Source organism: Asterias rubens, chromosome 17, assembly GCF_902459465.1.
Source record: "Asterias rubens chromosome 17, eAstRub1.3, whole genome shotgun sequence".
NCBI lineage: Eukaryota > Metazoa > Echinodermata > Asteroidea > Forcipulatida > Asteriidae > Asterias > Asterias rubens.
The window spans coordinates 2,639,394-2,658,497 of record NC_047078.1 but is presented as its reverse complement, the minus strand read 5'-3'; the positions used below and the strand labels follow the sequence as shown (position 1 = coordinate 2,658,497).

The following is a 19,104-nucleotide window of genomic DNA, read 5'->3' as shown; positions in this document are numbered from 1 at the left end:
CTAAACCTCAGAGGGAGCTGTTTCTCACGATGTTTTATACTATCAACAGCTCTCCATTGCTCGTTACAAATTTACAAAGCGCCATATGAAGCGTGAAGAATATTGAATTTAGAAACTTTCCATTTTAACCCAATAATCATGATTTACTTTCAGAGTCCATTTACGAGGTTCTCCTTGATACAAGCATCGATGTATCACATGGATTCCCATCACCCTTCACGACAAACGTCACTATTCCACGTAGCGTTCTCCCCTCCTCACCATCAGGTAATCCGATTAAAAAAAATATACACACAAAAATGGGTTAAATTTTCTATAATTTTTCTCTTTTGAGTGATGCACGTTTCCACAACAAAAGACCGAGACTTTTTAAAAGCTTGAAGTGGGTCGTGATGACAATCCATTGTTTTGTTAAACAAAAACGTGAAAGCATTAAAATGTTGCAGTACAAAAGACGCACGTATACAGACTGTGTTCAAACAACCTCAAAGGTATAACTGTATTCCTTTTTTGATGATGTGTATGTTTAATCAAAACGTGAAAGCATTAAGATGTTGCAATACATAAGACACATGTATACAGACTATGTTCAAACAACCTTAAAGGTATAACTGTATTCCTTTTTGATGATTTGTATGTTTAACAAAAACCTGAAAGCATTGAGATGTTGCAATACATAGACACACGTATACAGACTGAGTTCAAACAACCTTAAAGGTATAACTGTATTCCTTTTTTTATTTGTATGTTAAACCAACGAAATGTTTGCAAGCTTTAGATGCTGTATTACAAAAGACACACATAAAGACTGTATACAAACTACCTTATAATTTTATAAAGGTAACTGAGTTCCTTTTTGGTGATTTGTATGTTAAAGCAACGAATAGTTTGCAAGCTTTAGCTGTTGTAGTATGATAAAAGACGCACATAAAGCATGCTTGGAAACATCCGTATAAGTAACTGAGCTCCTTTTTGATGATTTGTATGTTAAAGGAACACGTTGCCTTGGATCGGACGAGTTGGTCTATAAAAAGCATTTGTAACCGTTTGTTATAAAATGCATATGGTTAGAAAGATGTTTTAAAAGTAGAATACAACGATCCACACACACATTTGCCTCGAAATTGCGTGGTTTTCCTTTTACTGTGCGAACTAATTACATGGGAGTCAAAAATGTGACTCCCGTAAATGGCGGACCGTGTTATCCGACGATGTTAAAGGAAAACCGTGCAATTTCGAGGCATGTTTGTGTGGATCATTGTATTCTACTTTTAAAACATCTTTCAACTCGACCGATCCAAGGCAACTAAACCAACGTGCGGTTTAGAAGCTTATCGCAGACTGTGTACAAACAACCTTATTAGGGTAACTGTGTGTTCCTTTTTTGGTGCTTGGTACAGTAAACCAACCGACGGTTGTTAACATCCTTTGAACGTATCAATTATACATTAAAAGTAAGTAACGCGGAACATAACTACAGAACTTGACGAAACTCCTGAGCTCGTAGTTTCTAAACCAGTATTCGACTCATGCATGACTACCTTTCATCAGTTTGAACCACTTTCACAGAACTCAGTGAGAAACATCATTGCTGCTTCCCCCTCTTCTACATCCAGGCTTGATCCGATTCCCACATGGATTTTGAAGATGTGTTTAGACGAGCTCGTTCCTATCATCACGAATATCGTCAATCATTCTCTGCTGCATGGTCATTTCCCAGAAGCAATGAAACATGCCCACATCACTCCCTTGCTTAAGAAACCTAACCTGGACACAGAACAACTCAAGAACTACAGGCCCATTGCAAACCTGTCGTTTCTTTCAAAGACAATAGAACGTGCAGCCGCTGCCCAACTTCAAAATTACCTCACTGACAACAATCTTCATGGACACTTCCAGTCCGCTTACAGAAAACATCATAGTGTTGAGACTGCCCTTCTACGTGTTCAAAACGACCTACTCCTATCAGCCGATAAGGGGCAAGAAGCTATTCTTGTCCTCCTTGATTATTCATCTGCCTTCGACACGATCGACCATAACATCATGCTTCAGCGTCTTACGAACAGATACGGCGTGTCCGGTCAGGCTATCGGTTGGTTTGAATCCTATCTAGAAAATCGCACCCAGAGTGTCGTCATCAATGGTGCTCTTTCGAACCCTCAAGTGCCATTCTGCGTTGTTCCTCAAGGATCTGCTTTGGGACCGTTATGTTTCACTCTCTACACATCCCCCCTCGAAGACATCATCGAGGGCCATGATATCAATAGAATGTTGTACGCCGACGACACCCAGGTATACGTCATCACTAACGAGCAAGATCGCCCAACTACCATCTCACAGCTAGAACACTGCCTTAATGACGTACGAGCATGGTCTGTCGCCAACAAACTAAAATTGAATGAAGAGAAGACCGAGGTCATTCACAGTACATCTCGCTTCAGAAGCTCTACCACACTTTCACCTATCTCAGTCGGCAGTTTTCCAATAGAACCGGTTCAGAGAGTACGAGATCTCGGTGTCACTTTTCAGAACGATCTTCGAACGGACATCCATGTGAAAAATATCTGCAAATCCTCGTACCTCGCATTACACAAAATTGGACAAATTCGCAATCTTTTTGACAAATCAACCACGGAAAAACTGGTTCACGCCTTCATTACATCCCGCCTTGATTTTTGTAATAGTCTTCTTCTCGGTCTACCTGACTCCGGAATCTCCAAACTTCAGCGAGTTCAGAACTCAGCAGCCAGATTGGTCACACGATCCAAAACCTGTGACCACATTTCACCTATTTTCTCGGACTTGCACTGGCTTCCGGTTAGACAACGGATTGCTTACAACCCTTCTTCTGACATACAGCTGTATCCATGGCCACGCACCTACATACTTGCAAGAACTTGTTCACAAATACCAGCCTTCTCGAAATCTCCGCTCTCAATCACAATCTCTACTTGCCTGTTCATCCGCTTCTACTAAGTCTTACGGCCAGCGTGCATTTTCTACGTCTTCTCCTACTCTTTGGAACAAACTCCCCCGCAACATCAAAGACGCTAAAACTCTGGATAAATTCAAACGCCTTCTCAAAACTCACTTGTTAAACTCCAACTAGTTTTGTCTGTTTTTTCTTTCTGACTTTGTACAGCGCATTGGGACTCCGTGTGTAATGCGCTTTATAAGAACGGTTTATTATTATTATTTTGATGATTTGAATGTAAAACCAACGAAGGGTTTGTAAACGTGTTGTAGTACAAAAGACACACATAAAGACTGTATACAAACAACCTTATAATAAAGGTTTTTGGTGATTTTTACTGTTAAACAATCGGACGATTTGTATAGCTCCATTTACTTTAAAAGTAATTGTGTTCCTTTTTATGTTTTGTATTATTAAAGTAACGGACGGTTTGTAATATCCTTTGTGCGAATCAATACCTTAAAAGTAACTGTGTTCCTTTTTGATGCTTTGTATTGTTTATACAAACGAACTGCTTGTATAAACTTCTGTGTCCGAATCAATATAATATCTGGATTCAACAATGCATTAAAGTTAATCATGGTTATATCCTAGCAGTTTGACCTGCCGTCAATTTCACAAAGAGTTAGGACTCGTCTTATCTCGAGTTAAGACGAGTAACTCGTCCTAACTTAGGATTAATCTTAAGGTCTGCATGCTACAGTGCAGGGTTGGGACTCGTCCTAAGTCCTAAGATAAGTCTTAAGTTAGGAAGGGTTTTGTGAAATCTTCGGCAGGGTAACAGGTCAATTCGACCCGGAAAAGGGTCTGACTCACTGAACCTTTATTAAGGTTACCTTTGACTCAGAAATAGTCAAATCTTCTCATGCACAACGTTGGTTTATAAAAGCTGTAGTTCGGGCATTGTACTGATGTTTTAACAAATGTGAACAATTATTGTTGTTTTTCAGCAATTTTTCCTTTTTTATTCAAGTGTATTTAAATTAAACAATTTTTATATCAAGGTTGCAAATAAATTCTACTCTTGTACACGTAGCAGAATACTGAACTAAAATTTCCCCTACGACTGTTTGCAGATCCTGCGAAGAACATTAGCATTGCCACCCTTGTGTTTGCATCCACTGTTCGAGAGCTCTTCCCAAATCAAACACATAATAGCCGGTGAGTACAAAGTGTGTGTCCAACGTGTCTATTGTAATTATCTTTTATGAAATATGGGGGGGGGGGGGAATTAGTATGACACTTATGACTTACTACGTTTGGGTAAAATGTGTATGTGTACTTCATCAACATGTCCACGACAGTGCTCTTCTCGACCACAGTGGCCAACATACTTACAAAATTACAAATGGCTTACTTGGCTTAAAAATTCAGAATGTAGACAGTGTGGCATGGACAAGTTTTTTACTGCGATTCTGATTCGTGGGTGATGAGTAAAAGGATGTGGCGATTGAAATGACCATAGTCTGTTTTTGAAGATTTATGTATTGTATACATTTTGTATTTACATAGCATCATGTAATGGTTTACAAGGTACTGTGGCGCAATATGCTGCCAATTAAAACAGGAACACCGGGGCAAACTCCTTCTCTTTACGATTCGACACGGAACCAACGGAAGGATGGGGCAGTAAAGGTTAAGTGTCTTACTTAGAACACGTCAACATGGCCGGTATTCGAACCCAAACTCTGCTGATCAGAAACACCAGAGCTTGAATCATGTGCTCTGATCCACTCGGCCACAACACGCCATACATGTATTGATTCAAATTCCCAAACAAACACTTGTTATCCTTCTTCTTCTTCGTCCTTTCAAGTGCTGCTTCATTAATTAAAGACTACCGCATGCAAATAGGTTTTCCGTCTGTCAAAACTACTTCCTATGAAAGGAAATCTATTATCAACTACGGTTGCGGTTCCCTTTTTGAGTCACGAATTTGAAGGACCTTATCATAAAATAATAATAATAACAACAAAGGATGATGGTTCACGGAGTGGTTGCCATGACATTTGCGAAATGAAAAATCTAACTTATGAACGGATGAATTGATCTAATATGAAACCTACGGGAAATATTATCTGCGGAAAGGTCAGGTTAGGATTGGAGAAAAGTAACATTGAAGAGAACAGCTACAATTATGATACTTTGTTTATAATGTTAAAAAAATCAAGCAAGCCTCGTTTTCAATAGCATAATTGCTCAGCAAAAGAATAATTTGCTAAGTAGAAACAGGCATTCAGCCAATAAAAAAAATATGTAGTTGACAGTGCTCGTCACTGGTCTCCTTCTAATTTTTGTTTAGCAGGATAATTTGCCAGGTACTATTTTCGCCTTATACAGCTTAAAATGACTAAATTGTGCCGTGCCTGATGCACTAACCTACACGCAAAATATAAGTTTATATATTTTAAAGAATAAATAAGGGATAATAAAAAAATAAAAAACGGAGACGTCTCACCCATCAGTTGTCGCAAAGGTGAAGGTTGCATCACCTACACAATCTAAGTGATTTTTATACACTCGACTTAACACTTGAACAGCTTTAAAGAGAATCCTAAATCTGAATTTTAATCAAACAAGCGGTTGTGAAAACCTGCTTTGTTTTGCACTAAGAATTTGTTACGTACCTCAAAGCATCCCCTCCGATTGCATCAAGACAGAAAAAAATAATAATAATCCCAACAATGAATAAATGAAATATATTAAATAATGTGTTAAAGGGAATTTAGAAAACACCTGTGGAAAAAAATCATTTCAAAAAGTGGTAGTGTTTTTTAGATCTCTAAATATTATTTTTAATGAAAAATTAACCCCTTTCTTTAAATATACATTACTTCAAATGGTGTTATTTCTAGCAATGTTTGATATTGTCAACAGGGCCAAATTCATAGAGCTGCTAAGCACAACAATGTGCTTAGCATAAAATTGTTGTCTTGATAAAAACAGGAATACATTCAAACTAAATTTCTATTTGTTGCATGTTGCTTGTTACTGGTGTTCAGCTGTTGTTTGCTTAACCTGATATTCACGTCGAAATTTGGTTGGTTACCCTGTTTTTATCAAGGCAAAATGTTTATGCTAAGCAATTTCTTTTGCTTAGCAGCTCTATGAAATTGGGCCCAGCTCTCCAGTGCTCTTTACCAGGTAAATTTCCAAGGTGAGTATTATTTTGGAGTAATGACTAAAAGGTGTATTCCTCCCTTTATATAAAAATCTTAATTTTATTTCTTTTTAGGATCCTAGTTGATGACCGAAACATCTCGTCACTCTTTGTGTCTTGTAACATTTACCCACAACCCACGACGCCTTTCCAGGATTTTGTGGAGATACGAACGCCAAATAAAAATGTTTTACCCAATTCTACTTGCTCTTATCTGCAATACAACGACACAGAAAGGTGATAATTTACATCATTAAAGGCACTGCCGTCGATTTCACAAAGAGTTGGGACTCGTCTTATCTCGAGTTAGGACGAGTAACTCGTCATAACTTAGGATTAATCTTAAGGTCTGCATGCTACCGTGCGGGGTTGGGACTTGCCTAAGTCCTAAGATTAGTCTTAAGTTAGGAAGAGTTTTGTGAAATCGACGGCACTTTTTTTAATAATGGTCAAATATCAGTCTTCTAACTTGGTGTATCTCAACGTAATATGCACAAAATAACAAACCTGTGAAATAATTTGGTCGTCAAAGTGCCGAGATAATAATGGAAGAACAAAACAGATGCTTGATTTCGAGACCTCAAATTCTACATTTGAGGTCTCGAAACAATTCGTGGGAAATTACTCCAGAGGGAGCCGTTTCTCACAATGTTTTATAGTATCAACCTCTCCCCATTACTAGTTACCAAGTAAGGTTTTATGCTGATAATTATTTTGAGTAATTACCAATTGTGTCAACTGCCTTCAAGAGTGATTAACAAATGTTTATCATTCCCTTTATGTTCTTTTTGTTGTAACAGTGTATGGAAGAAGGATCTTAAACTTTGCGAAAAGCCCGTTTTCCACATCGAGGATAATACAGTCACGTGCAAATGCAAACACCTTACTACATTTGCTGTCATTGGGTCGGTAAGTGAGCAATTTACTGCAATTGTTTAAAGTTATTTGTTAATTTAAACTACTAAATGATTATTTTGTAATCTTTATAGAATACAAACATCTTGTCCATGGATACAACAGACTGGTAGGTTAAGGAAAACGACCCCGGTCTTACATTTCTCAAAATAACCAACAGTGTTTTACTTAAAGTTGTTGAATTTGCGTTCCATAAATACCTCAGTTTCGCTATTCCTATTGGTGGAGATCGCGTCACCTGGGGTGTTTAAACGGTTGATAATGACCAGTTGGAGCTCTGATTATAACCACTAGTCTTGGTGCAAGACGTGTCTTGTTACATGCGATGAGGGCGCTGTCGGTGAGTTGGCCGTCGCTACCATTTTATTCCCATTTTTTTTCCAGAAAGATACCCAAACTCACCCCACCCTTAATGGTTAATTTGTTGTTTTAAAGTTAACTACACAAATAAATAAAATACAATACAAAATATGAACAAATAAATTAATAGGTAAAACAAAACAAATGATATATTTTAATAAACGAATAGACGAATAGACGAGTAGAAATTTAAATGCACCCCACCAAAAAAATCCCACCAAAACAGAAGGCAAAGGGTTAACCTCCCGACAGGGTTATTGCATGAACAAGCTCATTGGGTCGAGTGAAAATTGCTTTGTTAAATAATTTCTGTTATTTTATTGCATTAAAACTGTGGCAGTTTTATTATATCTACAGATGCTTTTATTTAATCACCTGTTAATAATATAAAACATTGTGGCTCGCTTTTGTCCAATATATTTCATTTCCTGAGATAAATAAATAAATCGAAAAAGAAAACAAAAACATGAATAAAAAAATCGACAGAACAAAAAAAAAATCATCGTCTTCTAACCTTGAACTTGTTACTCCTTCTTAATTTATTCAATTGCCATTGATCACGTGTTATGATATTGTCAAGAGCGATCGTTCTGACGTTTCCATAGCAACGCTGGAAATGCTATAACGCTAGCTTTTATCAAAACAAACCGATTGGGCAATGGTTAGGTAATACGTGCGTATGGTTCGAAATGACATTGAAAGAAGATTGTCAATGGTCTATGCGATAGGATTGAGGGATAATAGGCTGGAAGAAAAATAAAACATGTTCCTGTCAAAAGGGGAACGTTCTCTACTCAAGTTTGCACAGGCAATGAATATTGACTTTTTTCACAGAAAAACGAGCTGTAAATGTCTTGTTCTTAAAGGCAGTGGACACTATTGGTAATTACTCAAAATAATCACTAGTATAAAACCTTACTTGGTAATAAGCAATGGGGAGAGGTTGATGGTATAAAACATTGTGAGAAATGACTCCCTCCGAAGTGACGTATAGTTTTCCAGAAAGAAGTAATTTTCCACGAATTTAATTTCGAGACCTAAAGTTTAGAATTTGATGTCTCGAAATCAAGCATCTGAAAGCACACAACTTCGTGTGACAAGGGTGTTTTTTCTTTCATTATTATCTCGCAATTTCGATGACCAATTGAGCTCAAATTTTCACAAGTGTGTTATTTTATGCATATGTTGAGATACACCAAGTGAGAAGACTGGGCCCAATTTCATAGACCTGCTTAAGCACAAAATTTTGCTTAAGCAAAACAAATCCTTGCTTAGTAAAATCAGATTACCAGCCAAGACTCCACTCAATTTTTATGCTAAGTAAACACCAGCTAAATACCAGTCACAAGCAATGTATACGGCTAGAATTTTTGCCAGTAACATGTGTAAAATAAGCAAGCTAACTTCGTGCTTAAGCAAATTTTTTGCTTAAGCAGCTCTATGAAATTGGCCCCTGGTCTTTGACAGGTACCAATAGTGTCCAGTGCCTTTACGACGTTTTGAGCTATACGACGTTTTTTTTTTTTTTTTTTTTTGTATCGTTACCTTAAAAACATTTCATATTTTCTTATTGCAGTAACATGCATGTGTAATACATTTAAAGCAGGGTAACTTACGGATATGACAAAGACCAGTATTCTCACAAGGGATATCCCAACATAAGCAAAATAAAATCAACAAAGCTCCATATTATTCTCTTGCAACTTCGATGACAAATTGAGTCAAATTTCCGCAGATTTATTATTGTACACATATGTTGGGTACACCAACTGCGAATTACTGTCTTTGACATCTACCAAAGGTGTCCAGTGCCTTTAAATATATTAGTATGTCCTTCCTCTCCTGTACGATAATGCCTGATTAGGCTACCTCGTTGCCAATGAACCCTTGACTGGTTTTGTTGCAGCTATGATTGCTAGAGACCATCCATCATGCAATGTCTACAAACAATGATAAATCTGCCCCTGCTTGGCATTGAGAAGCCAGTATGTTTTATCTAATTAGCGGGCAATACTCAGTCTTCTTTAAAATCGCTGTGGTGGACTACAAAATTACATCACCGACCCTTGAACAAAAATTTCTCTTTTGGATACAATCAATAGTGTGATGCATTTCTTTATTGAAATGAGATGCAAATTGGGAATTGTGGAAAGATTGCTCGATGTTGAACACAATCGTTATGAAGAAGCCAAGGGTGAAATTTGTTCAATTTGAATTCTAACATGCTTGTAGATTAGTATAAGGAAGAACAGAAATAATTAAATTTAGAAATTGGAGGTTTGGTCCTATACTACAATATATAAGAAGTCCTCAATTAGAAAAAAAATGTACGTCGAATTTAGCTGCGAATCTCAAGAACATGAAGGCCATGTGAAACGATGTGGGGTCAAAGTTGCTTATATAACTGTGCTCAACAGCAAATCTCTGGCGTAATTCAGCTGAGGTCTCGAATTAAATTCAAATATGTTAGTGAGAAATTACTTCTTTTGCAAAATACTATCTTAGCTTCAGAGAGAGCTGTTTCTCATTGTGTTTATATACTGTACAGCTTTCCGTTGCGCGTTACTAAGTCAGTGTTTATTCTAAAACATATTTGGAGTGATAATACTACCAATGAGTGTCGACGGCCTTGAAAGCAAAGGAAAGACAACTATGAAATGATGAAATGAAAGGCCGTATTGTTATTGGTGTTAGCAATAGCAAGACAAACTGAAGTGTGACGTCACATGTTCAGACTAGACGATATTAGAAGATTTCCCATGAGATCCACTCCGTGCAATTTCATGCTTGATTAGAAATACATCTCACAGACTGCATACATTGAAATAAATTATTTAAAAGATGAAGGGCTAAACTAAACACTCTTCTTTTTTAACTTTCCCTCTTGTGTCCGAATTTAAATGGATGGGAATTATTTTGACTTTCTTTTCTTAGTTGCCAAATTGACAATACCATGGCAGGACGGTGTTTGCAGAAAACTGTTTTCTTTAAAAACCTATTGACACCCCTCAAAATCCAATGATAAAGAAGGTTCACTTCCAGCCCGTCTTATGATTAATGTGCACTGGATACAACATCTTAAGAGTCTCAAATGTTAAAAGTTCAAGTCTTTTAGGAGTTAATCATGCTGCTGGGTTGTTCGTCTTGACATACCTGACGGCATTGATAATACCTCCAGACAGAATGGAAGGGATGTTGGTGGGTGTTGTTGTTGTTGTTGTTGTTGTTGTTGTTGTTGTTGTTGTTGTTGTTGTTGTTGTTGTTGTTGTTGTGCCCCCATAATGTCGACACGAAGCGATTATAATGGCATTGGACAATTAGGGGAAGTGTAAACCATGCGTGCCTTTAACACTGGCTAATATTAAAAGGCAACACTTACTCAAGTGTTGTGGCCGCCTAGCAGAATGACAGCTCGCTGAACCGGCACAGAGTACTGACATGGCAATGTAATTAATCCTACTCAATGCTATCATCGGTCAAATATAATTAAGTGTTATTGACCCCTAGATAATATACAGTGCCCTCTGTTGAAAGTGCTCTTTCCATGACTATCGTCTTAATTTGGCCGGAATAATAGCAGAAGTGGCTTGTTATATTATTGCGCGCATATTCGTCACTCAGTGAACTTTAACTTAACCTTGCAGGGTCGTTGCCGTGCGATAAAGGCCAATTCTCCTTCGGCTCGGGCCTTTATCACACGGCAAAGACCCTGCCGGTGTTAAACCGCCGTTTAAGAACTCGTCGCTACCCTTTTATTCCCTTGGCAGGGTTACAAACCAAATTTACATTTATTGCATATTGCTTGATACTGGTATTCAGCTGTAACATTTGGTTGCTTATTGTGAAAATAACGTGGAAATTTGGTTGGTTATCCTGTTTTTATCAAGGAAGAAATTTCATGCAAAGCAAATTTTGTGCTTCCAGGCTTTATGAAATTGGGGCCTGGTCACATTTCTTTTAAATTTGAAATCGTTGAGCAATTATTGTTTGCCTAAACAGCTCAATGACATATAGAGCCCGGCTTATCCACCGAATTATACTCTTAGCAGCCCCGGTTACTGTTCTACGGGTTTTAGCAGAGTTTGACGGTAGTCATTGCAATGACCATGGCCTGTGGCCAATTTCATAGAGCTGCTTAAGCAAAACAAATTGCTTAAGCACGAAAATAGCTCGCTTATTTTACACACGTTACTGGCCAATATACATTGCTTGTGACTGGTATTATTTTAGCTGTAGCTTACTTAGCATAACAATTGAGTGGAGTCTTGGCCAGTAATCTGATTTTATTAAGCCAGGATTTTTTTGCTTAAGCAAAATTTTGTGCTTAAGCAGCTCTATGAAATTGGGCCCAGGTGTCAAGAGAAAAGCTCTCAGCAGATATGACTATTTATAGGTAAAACAATTGGATTTATTAAAAAAAAATCTTAAATATTGGTTTTTCTTTCTTTCTTGTTTTTCAGTATAACACTCGAGGGGTGCTACCGAATGGCATCTTGGTATCCATGGTTTTTTATCTGGTCATCACAGCAGCAACCTTTTGCCTTGTACTCTATGCAAATAGGTAAGATACCATTCAATGCATTGTTAAGTTAGACCTGACAAGTCCCGTGCGTATTCGAGAACATTTGGACCAGCCGTCGGTTTCATCAAACTCTTCCTAACTTAGGATTAATCTTAAGGGCTTAGGACGGGTTCAGTTCCGTATCTGAAGACGTTAGGAAGCATTGAACTCATCCTAAGTTAGGACGGGTTACTCGTCCTAACTCCAGTTAGGATTAATCCTAGCTTTTCGTGAATTAAAGCAATGTAGGCCCTAAACGTGGGACCACAGTGATACAAAGATTTTCAATATCATTAGATGCGCGAGACTTTCTTAGCTCATGGACTATAACATTTTTCTTTTGCAACACTCCATAAATGTGCCCAAACGAAGGTTGACCGACACTGCATGTGCAAACTCTGTCCAACGGAGAGTGGCAAATAAATGTTAAGAAACATCATCATTAATCAAACTATACTGACGATTTGCAATAAATAAGGGGGAAAAATCCCCAGTGTAAACATGAAGTACACAAATCGCAATTCAAATAAAAAGTTCAGAAGAGTTGCTACACAGTTATCCTCTTATGCAAAATGTTTACACGTGAAGTAAAAACTGGGAACCTGTGGCTATATAAAGTATAGGGTCTCGGTTGGGTGAATGTCCCAATTGGAAAATATATACCAAACTAATGATAGCTTTTCCCAAAAATATTACGTTATAATAACATGAACCTTAATCACTACACAAAGAAAGGCTACTTTCCTATAATAATTAAAAAAATCACATGACCCCCCCCCCCACCCGCCAAGTAAACTACTAATAATATTACACATGCAATTCAGCGCTGCACGGCCGGTGTGGGATAATAATAGCTTACACATAGTCATCTAAAAAACATTGGCAATATTCTACTTATTATTATCTAATTGTGTCTTCTTTTTATACCCCCCCCCACAGAAACTTTGATTCTGATCGTGCCTCATTAGTGCTGTGTTTCCTAGCAACCCTTTTTACCGGTCACCTGACTTTAGTGACGGGAATTTACGCAATAGATAACAAGGTGAGAGGATAATAACAGTCAATTCGGTGTTTTCACTGATCAATCGTAGCTCCAGGAAATATTATTCAAGCCCTGAAATCCAAAATTCGTTTACGCAACAGACAAGGTGAGTGGAGAATATTACGGCTAATTTGGTGTTTTCACTGACCAATCGTAGCACCTGGATTTTACGCAACGAGCCTTGAGGTCTACAACAGAAATATATTTTTATTTTCTAATCATCGAGAAAGGGTCTCAAGCTATTAATGTGTGACGCTTTTCATAGCGGTTAAAATGTTCAGTGGTATAACTGCAACAAAATGTCATGGGAGATGAGGGAAAAGATCGAGGACAAATTAAAAAGAGGGGACGGACTTCTATCAAGACTAGGGTGCCCCATGAGGAGTTTTGTGTTCCAAGTATCTTCGAGGATATTAAGAACAGAAACAAAGTAAAGAACAAAATATGTTTCCACCGGGATGTATAAGCATTAGAAAGATTGTGTCTGTGTATGGGAGCAAGGAATCAAAGTGTTGCTGCGGGGGACTTGAGACCCCCGCCCCAGCCCCGACCCCTCCCTGGTTACACAACTAGGTATGTTAATTTTGCTTACCAATGTGAAACCTAAGAGAGTACATTTAAAGAACACAACATTAAAATAGAAGTTTGGGGTTTAACAAACGGCTTTAAAACGAGGCGTGTGTTTAATTAAAGTATTTTCTTTGGTGTGTATTTTGTTTTACCAGGATGCCTGCCGTGCCGTAGCCTTACTTCTTTATTACTTTCAGTTGTCTTACTCCTTCTGGATGTTGGCACAATCGGTGCAACTAGTCCTGAAGGTAAACTTAAGTCGAATGTTTGTTATCATGTTTATTTTTACAATATTCTGTGCATGTTTTTCTCGCGTCTTTTGTTTTTCTTTCTCGAAATCAAGCATCTGAAAGTACACAACTTCGTGGGACAAGGGTGTTTTTCTTTCATTGTTATCTCACAACTTCGATGACCAATTGAGTGAAAATTTTCACGGGTTTGTTATTTTATGCATAATGTTGAGATACACCAAGTGAGAAGACTGGTCTTCGACAATTACCAAATGTGTCCAGTGTCTTTGAGTCAAAGGGAAGTATTTCACAGAAAATGGTTAAAGTTTAACTTCACAATCTAAAAGTTTTCAGACTATAAAGTGATAATTATTCCTGTATAATATTTGTAATCTATCATTATACAAGTAATTTCTTTTGCGGGTGGAGGTGGTCTGGGTTGAGGTCGATTTGAGATAAGTAGGATTTAAAACTTTGCATGGTGCAAATACGATATATAAAGGTTTGCGGTAACACAATGTAATGACTATCTCTAATGATTGGGGTGTTCTGAAAAGCTGAGATTATTTGAGATAATTAAAAGCCCATATTTCAGTTCATATTTGCTTTGTGTATTTGGACACTTAGGTAACCTATAAAACAGTAGAGACAGGCACAGTGGCTCAGTTCTGTGCATTGGGTTGGATCACGCCGTTGTTCGTTGTGGCAAGCATGGCTGGCCTCGACCTCGAACCCTATGGCAGAGGGAACCAGTAAGTGATATATTCATTGTTTTATTTAAAGTTTTGTTAAATTTGTAGTTGGTAAATAAAAGCTAAGCTTAGGCAAAATACATTAGCCTTTTTGAGGTATGTTGGAAACTATAGACCTTTATTATGCTGCCTCCATCTTGGTCTTGTTCTTCGTATCGAATAACGAAAATGAATGTTAATAATCATTTTTTAAATAGGAACCAGACTATTTATTTCTTCCAGCCTCGTTTTGGTAAGTATCAATGGGAGAAATTCAAGATGGCTGCACCATGATAAAGGTCAAAAAGAGTGCACAGTTTGGTTTGGGTGTATATAAAGATGTTTAGTAGTCTAGAGCGACACTGTGGGCTTTCCCCATGCATTGTCTACGATCCGTTTTCTTAAATCTTTCCCGTTAAAAACATTTTTTGGGTTCACCCCACAATGGGTGCGTTCGATTAGCGTGTCATCCCCGGTGCTCATTCGGGTGTGCCCCTCACAAGAGCTAATCGAACGATCACTCGCCCTCTCGTGGTGACGTCATGCACCTGGGGCCAGCCCCAAGTGACCCGTTCCACAAGATGGACACTAGGGGATGACCCGGTGAGCCCCTGGAATGACGTCAAAACCATCTGAACGTACCGGGCAGACCGGGGCCGACCCGGAGAAGCTAATCGAACGCACCCATAGTCAAATCACCCTATAAGTACAGTTGTTTTACCTTTGACAACCAATTGCTTTTTTGTGTATATACAGACAGATCCACCGAAACCTAATGTCATATTATCAAACGTTTGTACTATCTAAACATGCTTATGGAGTTAATTTACGGAATACATAAGTGTGCATCCGACTTGTGAATTATTCATGACTATTGACTAATATTATGCATACATAATGTATTTTTTCAGCTGTGCCATTCCTCTGAGCAACGGCGTTATATTCGCCCTCATCGTTCCAATAACATTGATTGGATGCGTAAGTATTTTGTTTGAAATAATTTGCCGCAATATGTTTGTTACAACAATTGAGTTCAAACACACAAAAGTGTGTAAACACCTGCAACTGGAACCATCTATAGTCCCCGATCCTTTGTTTTGTACTCTAACTTCAAGGCAACAGCTCACTAGTACATTCTCTTCAACTGTGACATTTCCCCAACTGTAGACCCTTTTGTCAACTGTGTTGTGGTCAGCTATTTCTGTGTTTGAGCACCTCTATGGATTTTGGCCTAGGTCTTTTAATTTGTAGAATAATAAATAAAGAATCGCAATGGTACCAAAAGATATACATTTTGCATAATCGACAGGCAAGTATCACTTTTGAAAGAATTATTTTAAGTTTTCATTTTCCCTCAGCACAAAGATACGTAACAACTGTTTTTGATCGATTTTCCCCTGCTATTTAAATCACATGTTGTTTTCTTTTTATTTTGCAGACAAATTTTGTATGCTTATTCTATGCCTTCTACTGTATTTACCGTTTAAAGAAAACTGACAGAAAGTGCCTTGCTCAAATGAATATAATCTTGTGAGTATTTTTTCGTTAATTTTCAAATTTGTTGAACTTTCCGAAATTTTACAAGTTTTCTTTAAAGCTTAGTATGCCTATAGCATGCATAAGCAGGTGCAAGTTTACATAAAATATATTTATACGATTGCACTACCAATTATTGTCATTCACTTGGACACTATCGGTAAACTCTCAAAATAATTATTAGCATAAAACCTTACTTGGTAACGAGTAATGGGGAGAGGTTGATAGTATAAAACATTGTGAGAAACGGCTCCCTCATACCGTGACGCAGTTTTCGAGAAAGAAGTAATTTTCGACGAACTTGATTTCGAGACCTCAGATTTAGAGTTTGAGGTCACGAAATCAAGCATCTGAAAGCACACAACTTCGTGTGAAAGGGTGGTTTTTTCTTTCATTATTATCTCACAACTTCTACGACCAATTGAGCTCAAGTTTTCACAGGTTTGTTATTTTATGCATATGTTGAGATACACCATTCCAAGTGAGAAGACTGGTCTTTAAAGCTTAGTATGCATAATAGCACAAGCAGGTGCAAGTTTACATAAAACATATTTATACGATTGCACTACAAATTATTGTCATTCAATTTAAATACTGCATTGTACGAAACAAAAAGGCCCCAATATACTTGGATTTTTATTTCGGCTTGCCAGACCAAGTAAGTAAGGTAGAGAAATTTACCCCCCCCCCCCCCAAAAAAAAAAAAAAAAAAAAAAAAATATCCCTCGCAAGAACAAGCAGCACCGCCCGGAAAGACGCAGTGATTCCTTGGACTTTTGTAAGTCAGATAATTAAGAGGCGTCTTATACGCAAGAAATCATCGGTATGATTTGGGGGGTTGGAAGAAAACAAAAATTACTAGAGCTGGATTTTAACCAACTGAGTTATATAGCGCCATGTTGGCGGTCTCCCTATCTGGTCAATAACTATGGTATATTATTATCATCTGTCATGGATTTTGTTCTGATTTTTGTTTGTTAATTCTAACTGAAAATCCTGATTCTCGGGTTCCTCTTTTCCAGACCCAATATCCGCGCATGCCTAATAATCATTCCATTGGAGATCATAGAATGGGCTTTCACGTCGCTCTCAATCGACTTTGAATTCACAGTCTTCGATGTTCTTTGGGCGCTGTCAGTTGTTATCATGGTAGGTTTTTATCTTACATATTTCAGTTCGAGATATGGACTTTAGATTAGAATGTCACAGTTTGTTACCCAAATCACCAGTGGGAGATGACACCCACTCTGCAGAAGAATCCCCCACTCCCTCCAAACTGCAGTTTCCACACGAAAAGACCAATAAACATGGTTCCTTTTAACCACGTGTGAAAGAGGTTAACAAGCGTCAATGTGTAGCTAACAAGCGTCAATGTAAGCTTGCCAGTTATGACAGTCTGACGAACTCGACGTACTATTTATGCACATTTTTAAGATTAGGAGTATACATTAGCAGAAGAAAACAAGGTAATTGTATTAAAGATCCAGCGCAGTGTGTCCGTTTTTTTATCCTGGTGCTGCAACGCGTTTTTGCAAGTTGTCGCAATTTATTGTCATGAAAGCACAAATGTGTCATAACGGGCATGCATCACCTAATCATGGCGGTAAACAAAAATATTTAAAAATATGACGTCATCACTGTACTGGAGTGTCTGAAACACCGAACCTTGGGGGACTTTCGGGACGCTTGGTGGCAGCAGACTTACTAGGTAAAATCCATCGTCTCGGTTGCGCGCATGCTCAGAACTGTAAACAATGACCATTTACCTGGTATGTCTGCTGCCACCTAGCGTTTCAAAGTCTCCCATTGCATTAACTATAATAATCATACAATACTTTTGTTTTGTTTTAATACTTTCTCTGTATAACCTATAGGGCATCTTCGTCTTTCTGTTTTATGGGATTGGAAGCTCAGAGGTTGTGGTGGAATACGAGAAACATTTCGGACCTTGCTGCTGGCAGCACAAGAAAAGTTCCGCCGTTCACGACTCGCCGCGCCCGGGCTGGCGAGACGAAATCAGCCAGATTAGCCAGTTCCGAGAGGCAAGCTCTATCATGCGGGACATGGACAGTATCGCTACCGTCACCGGCAACGGGGCAGTGGCCGGCTGTAGCGGGGTGAACAACGGCGGGCTGGAACCCGATGATGTCCTGGCAAGAGGGAAGGAATTGAATGAACCGACTGGACTCACGAGTTCGTCGTTGACGTCTTCTTTTATGCTGAAGGTATTGATTATTGATAAACTTTTATAAATTATACAAAAATAACACAGCCAAAACACATCTTGTTTCTATCCCTGTTTTGTTCTTGTCTTTGTCCCCGTATTTAAGATCCTCCCATAGACTGTGTACACACAAATCGTTGTAGAGCACCAAAGTCTTCACATTGAAACTTTCCGTACGGTCCCTATTAATTGTTGTTCTCGGTCTCCGTAAGGTATAGCAATATAAAAACACAAACACATCAGTCTTGCAGTTCCTGTGTGTTGTCTTCTTAAGGAAAAACACTTTGAAAAAACACTGTTATATTGTCCCTGCATGTGGAATTATTTTGTTCTCATATGCATGTGGACTTGTTTTGTGACATTTTCTCGGATGGGTGTCTGTCCTTTGTTTTACCACGGCCTCAATTCGGAAAAAGGAAAACAAAAAAAACATTTATTTTTCAAAAAATGGTATGTTCTATCAACCGCAACCTCCTATGTAGCAGACCCATTCCGTTATTTTGTATACTGGTGTTTGTATCTCTGACACGCGCAATTAACTCTTTCATAGACGAAGCTGAAGGTGTTTCCACTGCGGAAGAACAATAATGACCAGCCAGCCAAGAATCATCATCAAGACAACCCCAGATGACGACCACCAGACGCCTCATCGCCCACTTCCAAAGACGACGAAACGACGACAACACCAGAAGCAACGTCCCCAACTCCCAAAACGCTGCGTTCGGTTTCATTGGAGGTTCCACTCGAAGATGCAGAACGAACGGGGCATTTTGACGAATCAGTGGTTGAAGGAACGCTTGC

At 38.3% G+C, this 19,104-nt stretch overlaps 1 protein-coding gene across 2 annotated transcripts in view; it reads left to right on the top strand.

The window, feature by feature from the left end:
- LOC117301670 (adhesion G protein-coupled receptor L3-like) overlaps positions 1–18,954 on the top strand; it is a 41,910-nt gene extending 22,956 nt beyond the window's left edge. For both annotated transcript variants that reach the window (XM_033785701.1, XM_033785700.1), the window contains exons 7-19: positions 154–267; positions 4,051–4,135; positions 6,210–6,371; positions 6,935–7,043; positions 11,870–11,970; positions 12,910–13,012; positions 13,738–13,830; positions 14,440–14,564; positions 15,455–15,521; positions 15,982–16,073; positions 17,102–17,228; positions 17,954–18,304; positions 18,854–18,954. In XM_033785701.1, the coding sequence (XP_033641592.1) occupies positions 154–267; positions 4,051–4,135; positions 6,210–6,371; positions 6,935–7,043; positions 11,870–11,970; positions 12,910–13,012; positions 13,738–13,830; positions 14,440–14,564; positions 15,455–15,521; positions 15,982–16,073; positions 17,102–17,228; positions 17,954–18,304; positions 18,854–18,934 (1,610 nt within the window). In that variant the 3' untranslated portion in view covers positions 18,935–18,954. The remainder of the gene's footprint in view (positions 1–153; positions 268–4,050; positions 4,136–6,209; positions 6,372–6,934; positions 7,044–11,869; positions 11,971–12,909; positions 13,013–13,737; positions 13,831–14,439; positions 14,565–15,454; positions 15,522–15,981; positions 16,074–17,101; positions 17,229–17,953; positions 18,305–18,853) is intronic.
- The last annotated feature ends 150 nt before the right edge of the window (positions 18,955–19,104 follow it).